This window comes from Puma concolor, chromosome E3 (assembly GCF_028749965.1).
Source record: "Puma concolor isolate L17-30 chromosome E3, mPumCon1.1.hap2, whole genome shotgun sequence".
NCBI classification, from domain to species: Eukaryota; Metazoa; Chordata; class Mammalia; order Carnivora; family Felidae; genus Puma; species Puma concolor.
Window position 1 is genome coordinate 10,543,852 of NC_141682.1, and position 6,570 is coordinate 10,550,421.

At 59.2% G+C, this 6,570-nt stretch overlaps 1 protein-coding gene and 1 long non-coding RNA gene across 2 annotated transcripts; one reads left to right on the top strand and one right to left on the bottom strand.

Annotated features, from left to right (window-relative positions):
• Nucleotides 1-1,167, top strand: LOC147572962 (uncharacterized). Its single transcript, XR_015245210.1, has 4 exons — nucleotides 1-88; nucleotides 415-509; nucleotides 745-865; nucleotides 948-1,167. It is a non-coding gene; the product is annotated as an uncharacterized LOC147572962 (long non-coding RNA).
• ABHD11 (abhydrolase domain containing 11) lies at nucleotides 1,114-3,425 on the bottom strand. Its single transcript, XM_025923350.2, has 6 exons — nucleotides 3,233-3,425; nucleotides 2,943-3,078; nucleotides 2,255-2,428; nucleotides 1,912-2,082; nucleotides 1,608-1,789; nucleotides 1,114-1,397 (listed from the first exon to the last, which is right to left on the bottom strand). The coding sequence occupies exons 1-6, from the start codon at nucleotides 3,349-3,351 to the stop codon at nucleotides 1,265-1,267; spliced, it is 915 nt and encodes a 304-aa protein (XP_025779135.1). The 5' UTR covers nucleotides 3,352-3,425; the 3' UTR covers nucleotides 1,114-1,264.
• Between the last annotated feature and the right edge of the window lie 3,145 nt (nucleotides 3,426-6,570).

The following is a 6,570-nucleotide window of genomic DNA, read 5'->3' on the forward strand; positions in this document are numbered from 1 at the left end:
GGCAAAGGGCCATGTTGTCCGCATGCCCCACCCCACTGACAAGAGTCCCAGTTACCAGGCCACCCTTTCTGTCTGGGGCCCTAGAGGGGTAAGTGTCCTTCTGAACCCACCTTGTCTCTTTCCTATGCAATGGGTGAGAACTTCTTTCTTCCTTAAGGGTCCAAACACCCTGTCCCGTTTAGCCCTGTGCCAGACAGAGGCCACACCTGCCACCCCCTCAGCGTGGCACGGTCCCCCTGCTCGACTTTCAGAGGTCCATGAGATGGGTACTGGGGGGCGGGAATGAAACTTTCCAGACCCCTCACCTCCTGACACTGGCATCAGAGCCCAGGCAAGGGCAGAAGGGTCTCGGGTGGGACACCTCATCCAGACAAGCTCCAGATCCCTGCTCCCTTCTCTGTCACTCTACAACAGAGCCCAGAATCGTGAGTCGCTGTAGCACTGGGGGACACCCAGACAGAGCCTTCGCTGGACCAAGTCCTCCAGGAGCGGGATGAAGCCATTGCCAAGTGAGAGGCAGATGCTTGGGGGGGGGGGGGGGGGGGGAGGGCAGTGGGTGGCTCGCCCTCAGGGCTCTGTCCTGCTACAGGAGAGGGTGTGAGAAGTCAGGCATTCCTGGAAGGAAAGCCACATGCATACTCGCCTCGTCACAAGGCAGGGGCTGTGGCCACACTTGTCCACCCTCAGGGCCCAGAAGCAGATCTGTAGGGTTCAAGCTCAAGCTGTTCTCCCTGCCGCCTGCAGGAAGCAGGCAGTGGAGGCTGAGCTGGACACATGCAAAGCCAAGTTGCGAGCTGTGGAGGCCCAGCTGCTGGAGGTCCTGGAGGAGAAACTGAGGCTGAGGCAGGAGGTGGAGGCCTGGGAGGTAGGGTGGGAATGCCAGCCGGGCCTGGGAGGCATGGGAAGAGGCACAGGGTCGGCCCTGAACCTGCTCTCCTGCCCCCCAGGAGGACATGCGGCTACTGGTGAGACAGCAGGTCGAGAGTCAGCTGCAGAGAGAGTCCAGGGGCCCTCAGGGAGCCCCGGTGACCCCCAGAACTGCCAGGGCTCCCTGGGTCCGATTCCTCCTGGGTCAGTGGGGACGCTGGCGGTGACAGAGCTCAGCCCAGGGGCTTGGGAGCAGTGTCTTTATTCATTAAAACTTGAGGTCTGACCCTTTGCACCCTCGTGACCTCTCAGTGCCTGAGTCCTTTTGTGCGGAAACGTGGAACAGGCTGCAGGGCCTTGAAGCCTGGGGCTTCCTGCCTCGTCTTGCCAGCAACTCTTAGGCTAGGAAGCCTCGGATGGCAGCCATGAAGTCCTGTGGGCAGTCAGCATGGATCCAGTGGCCAGCATTGGGCACAGTCTGCATCTGGGCTTGAGGGAAGAGCCGCCTGATCTCAGAATGGTGGCTGGGACTGTCCGTCGAAGAGGAGGCCGCCCAGATGGGGGGGAGAGAGAAGTGGAGGCAAAGCAGGGAGGAGAGAGCCACATGAACACACATGCCAGTGGTATTTGAGAACTCTCAGGCACCCCCTGCCCGCACCGAAGCCCTCCCCAAGGCAGGATCCCCAGGCTGGGGCCTGGGTAAGTGGGGCATGCCCCTCCCACCACCCAGTCTGGCTTACTGCACATATTGAGAGTTTCCACCCAGGAGGAAGAGGGTTGGCCCAGGGTAAGATTCTTGTCGTGGTGGGAAAGCCAAGATCTTGTCCACGTGCTGGGCCAATGCTTCCAAGTTCACCCTCCAGACGAAGCGCCCATCCACCTCCACCAGGTTGGTGAGCAGGAACTGACGCACGGCCGTGTCCTGTAGGGGTCCAGTAGTTGGGTGTGGGGGGCGGGGGAACCTCCGTGTGAGGCCTGGGGTGCTGCCACTCTTCCCTGGACAGGTCCCAGCCCACAACACCAGCCGGGACATGGATACATTACTTGGATAACAGTGCTGAGCTGCTGATCGGCCAGTTTTCGGGCAGAGGAGCGAGACATGTCATCTGGGACGTCTACAGCCCTCATGGCTGCCATGTAGGATGGGAAGTCTGAGTTGGATGTGGTCTCCACTGGGCTGATGTCCACAGCAATCAGGCGTTCCACCAGCTCTGGCTGGGTGAAAGAACCAAACTTGGGACCAGCCTTAGGGCAGACACAGTGGGTCTCAGGCATAGTTGCCAGATCCTGAATTTGGCCGTCCAAGGCTCAGTTGAGTCCCAGGTCGCCTGCTGGGCACTCATGGTCTACACTGGATGGGAAGAAGCCCTGTATAGGGACAGCTCACCCTCTGGAGTGCCAGCAGCATGGCTGTCCTGCCTCCCATGCTGTGGCCAACGAGGACACAGGGCACTAGGCCCAGCTGGGTCAGGAGATCCTGCACGTCTTGGCTCATGGCCTCGTAGCTCATGTCTGGGCTGTGGGGGCTGTCACCATGGTTCCGAGCATCCACTGTTAGCACCTGCGGACCGGAGTGAGGGTGGGAAGAGCTGGCATCCACATTCAGGGCATAGAGAAGGCACGGCATTCCTGAAGGCTGAGGGGGTGGGGGGCGGGTAGGGAGCCTGGGGAAAGATATTGAAGGGGAAAACAGTTGGAGCACAGAAGGATGGGCTGCTGTAAAAGGTGGTAAGCCCCATCAACCCTGGTGAACAAACAGGGCTGGTCCCCTTACCAGGGAGGTGTTAGCACTTAGGCACTGGACAGCGAGCCTAGCTTGAAGATCTATTAACACGAATGAAGGACTGGATGGATGCAGGCACGACGGAATGAATGGATCCACATAGGGCCACGGTGTGCCATGTGGCCTGCATCCTTAGAAGGTCAACCTCTTCATTTCTGCTTAGAGAGACCGGCCACTCCTCGCCGGGTGTCCAGTAGTGAGGGCGGAAAAGCGGGGCGCGCCTTGGCCATCTCCCTAGCCCCGCCCAGCCAGGTCCCACCTCCCGGGGACCCCGCCTCTCCCGGAAGCTCACCCTCCGGCCAGTCTGCTGGGCCAGGGCCTTAGCAATGGAGTTGAAGTTGGTTTTGGAGCCGAAGAGCCCGTGCAGAAACACGAGGGCCGGGCGGGCCGCCTCTCCGTCCAGAAGTTTGTAGGAAAGCAGCACCGACCTGGAGGGAGGAGCAAGGATGGAGGAGGGGTCTAAGCTGGCTCGGGAAGGGGTTTAGGGGAGCGGCCTGGGGGGCGGGCGTAAGCGGAGGAGGCGGAGCCGAACTGAACGAGGAGGAGCGATGGACGGCCTCCCACATGGCGCCCTTGACTGACCTCCTCTCGGTGCCGCTTCGACCACCGCTGCTGGGTGCGAAGGGCACCCTGGAGGCGCTGAGACTGGAGGGGCCGAGCCCCCTAAGGGGGAGCCTCCAGGCACGGGCCCAGCGGAGCATGCCCGGGAACAGCTACCAGGCGCGCAGCTCTTCCTATCCCCTGGCTCCGCCTCCCGCCTTCGCTCAGAGCCCTGTCCAGTTCCGACTGCAGCTCCGCCTTCCATCCCGCCCACTACCGCGGAGTTCCCCGCCCCCTTTTTCGTTTCCTTACGTAATCCCAGAGTACCGTCTGTTCCCGCAGCTCCTCCTCTTGCGTCATTACGTAATCCCCTCAGCCACCGCGCCGGCGGGCCAGAGAGCCGCCCTCTCCACGCCCCAGGCGGAGCCACCGTATGCCTTGGTCACGCCCCTCAAGAAGCACCGCCCAACGCCCTCCCGCCCCAGGCGCCGAGTCCTCGCGGAGAGTCAGGGTCCTGTGGCGTGGGAGTCCAAAGCCCGCCGTTTGGAATGTCCTGGATTTGGGGCGGGAGCCCTGGGCGGCCGCGGGACGGGTCCTCGGCAAGCCGAGGAGCCCCTGCCTTTGGCCAGCGCGCGCCCCACACCTGGCCTGCTCCTCTGCCCTCACGCCCCGCCTTGGGTGGGTGCCATGCTTTCTGTGCCGCAGGCGGGCGCGGAGAGACGCCAAAAGTGGCTCCAGTCGTCGAGGCGCCAGCTTGGAGGCGTCATGCTCCACAGCTGGGGGCCCAGGCAGGCCGGGTGGTGCACCTCTTTCCCATCCCGAAGTCCTGGACTCTAGAAAGAGCTAGGGGAAACTCTAGAGAGCTCATCTCCATCCACCCTCCATGCCCACCCTTTAGAGATGGGGAAACTGGGGCAAATGGCTTGTACAAGAGGCAGAACCAGAACCGCTGTCTGGTCTGCCATTCTTTCTATCTATCTATCTATCTATCTATCTATCTATCTATCTGCCATTCTTGATGCGAATCAAGGTGGGAAGCCAGGTGTTTGTACTGGAGGGTGTTTGCTTCGTTGAGCTGAAATGGGTCAGACCTCACGCCTCTTTACCAGCAGAGAAATAAACGATTCTCCCACCCTTGAACTCAGCACATCCCGCACATTAAAGCCTCCCTTTGGAAGCCTGACTGGCTGCCATCTTCTCTCCCCAGTCTGGGGCAGTGGTGGCAGTGGTGCTATGGTCTCAGGTCTCAGCCCGCTGCTCCTTTTACAGCATTCTTCTGCTCAGAAACCTTTAGGGACTCCCCACCCTTAAACTTGAGAGTTGAAACAGCATCCCTAGCGTCCCCCAGTCTGATCCTACCTGCTTTTCCACCCATGCTTCCTCTTCTCTTACTCCCCAATCAGAGATCTACATTGCACACCTTCCTTTTGGTCTTTATCCCGAAGACTCCCTCTGCTGAGATGGGTGGCTGCCTTCTAGATAGCTAGTGGCCCAAGTCCTGTACAACTGTAAATGTCCAGGATAACTGCCACCTCCTCAAAAGCCTTCCCAGATTTCCCCGGTTGACACTAATCTCTTCTATCCTATGTTCTCAAAGCATTTGTCAGTCTACCATATGGTATTCTAGAACTGGCTTTCTCTGTGTCCCCATAGGCTGGGAGTTCTGGAGGACCAGAGTCCTGTGTTGTTTATCTGGTGCAAAGTGCAATTGTAATCATTTTACCGAATGATCGTGAAGAGATTCAGGGCACTAGCTGAGGCTTAGGTGAAGGTTCACCTGGTGGCTGGGTCAGTGCCCCTTCCAGAGATGACATCTGGTCCAGCCAGGACTCTCACTCTTTAGGGCAGGCCTGATGGGAGTCAGGACCAGTAGGAGCATCTTTTTTTTTTTTTTTTTTTTAATTTTTAAAAAATCTTTACTTGTTTTTGAGAGAGACACAGAGTGTGAGTGGGGCAGAGAGAGAGGGAGACACAGAATCTGAAGCAGGTCCCAGGCTCTGAGCTGTCCCCACAGAGCCTGATGCAGAGCTCGAACCCATGAATGGTGAGATAATGACCCGAGCTGAAATCTGATGCTTAACTGACTGAGCCATCCAGGCTCCCCTGGTAGGATGCATCTTAACTCTAAGATGTAATAAATCCCTTGCCCCATAAAATGGCCTTCACCTTGAGTCAGCTTGGGGACTGGCAGTTGTTTTGTTCTAATGAAAGAAGGGCTTTAAGGTCACTGGGGACGCTAAACACACCAGGTGGTGTGGTGATTTGTTACCAGCATAGTCATTAGGGGAGTGATGAGGACATCTGAGCCCAGAATGGGAGCCGATCCAAGGCATGGGAGGGGTCCTCAGAGGAGACATCAAGCAGGGTGTTTTTCTAGAATTGGCAGATGAAGAGGCTGGGGGTTGACATCGTGATGGTGATTCAGAAGGGTAGTATTTCAAAAGTGGTTTCAAACCACCCCCCACAGCTGCTCCAGCCTACAGTCTAGCCAGGTAACCTGAGCCTGGCCCACAACCCTTGACCATCTGCCCAGAGCCCTGGGTCTATGGCAGAAGCAGTCCGGAGACATTCCTGAGACCTGGGCCCAGGCCCCATCACATGGCTGGTTAGGGCCTGGAGGCAAGCGGAAAAACCAGTTGGCTTGAGGTTTCCACTGAACACTCTAGAGAAAGTGGTGGGGCCGCGAGAGAGGGGTTGTCACAACCTGGGAAGGACTCTGGTGATGGAATGTTGGGAAGGGGTCAACCTGGGGGCCGCCCACCCTTCCGCAGCTTGATAGGAACCGGCCAGCTCCTAACTGGTTTGTTGGTGAGGGTGTCCCTCTTGGGGGAGTGTCAGCTGTTGGAGGGGAGGCCTTCCGGAGTCCCTGAGACGCTGCGGTCACGCGGGGGGAGAGGGGTGCAGAATGAGACTGCACTGGGAGTCTTTACTCCCAGCGTCCCTTCCCAGCCGTCTGCAAGTCCCGGGGTAGTGGGAGGGTGTTGTCATCCACATTTTACTGCCGGGAACATAGAGACGCGGGAGGGGAATGACCCAGCTCCAGTCACTCAGCACGTGCGTGGCCCAGCCCGAATTCCTTCCCGGGAATGTGACTCCTAGTGCAGTGCTCCGGGTATCTAGCCACCTCCCTTCTGGCTGGGAAGCCGGGGCCCGAAGGGGTGCGGCCTGCGGCTTGCAGGCACCCGGCGCCCCGGGGGCGGCGGCGCTGAAGGGGTTAAGGCGGGGAGGCGGCGGGTGTCCCAGTCACCGCACCTGGCTCAGTATCGGTCACGTGGCCAGGGTTTCACCTGCCCCGCTGAGCAGGGACAATCGGGCCGCTTGTTTCCCAGGTTGGTCGCCATGGCGACAGCAGCGCGCCTGGGGAGGTCAGCGGGGCAAAT

Coding starts and splice junctions, on each gene's coding strand:
- ABHD11 (XM_025923350.2), bottom strand. CDS start 3,351: ATGCTCCGCTGGGCCCGTGCCTGGAGGCTCCCCCTTAGGGGGCTCGGC. Junction 3,079..3,232: donor CGAAGCGGCACCGAGAGGAG/GTCAGTCAAGGG, acceptor TCCTCCCTCCAG/GTCGGTGCTGCTTTCCTACA. Junction 1,398..1,607: donor GGAAACTCTCAATATGTGCA/GTAAGCCAGACT, acceptor TTCGACGGACAG/TCCCAGCCACCATTCTGAGA.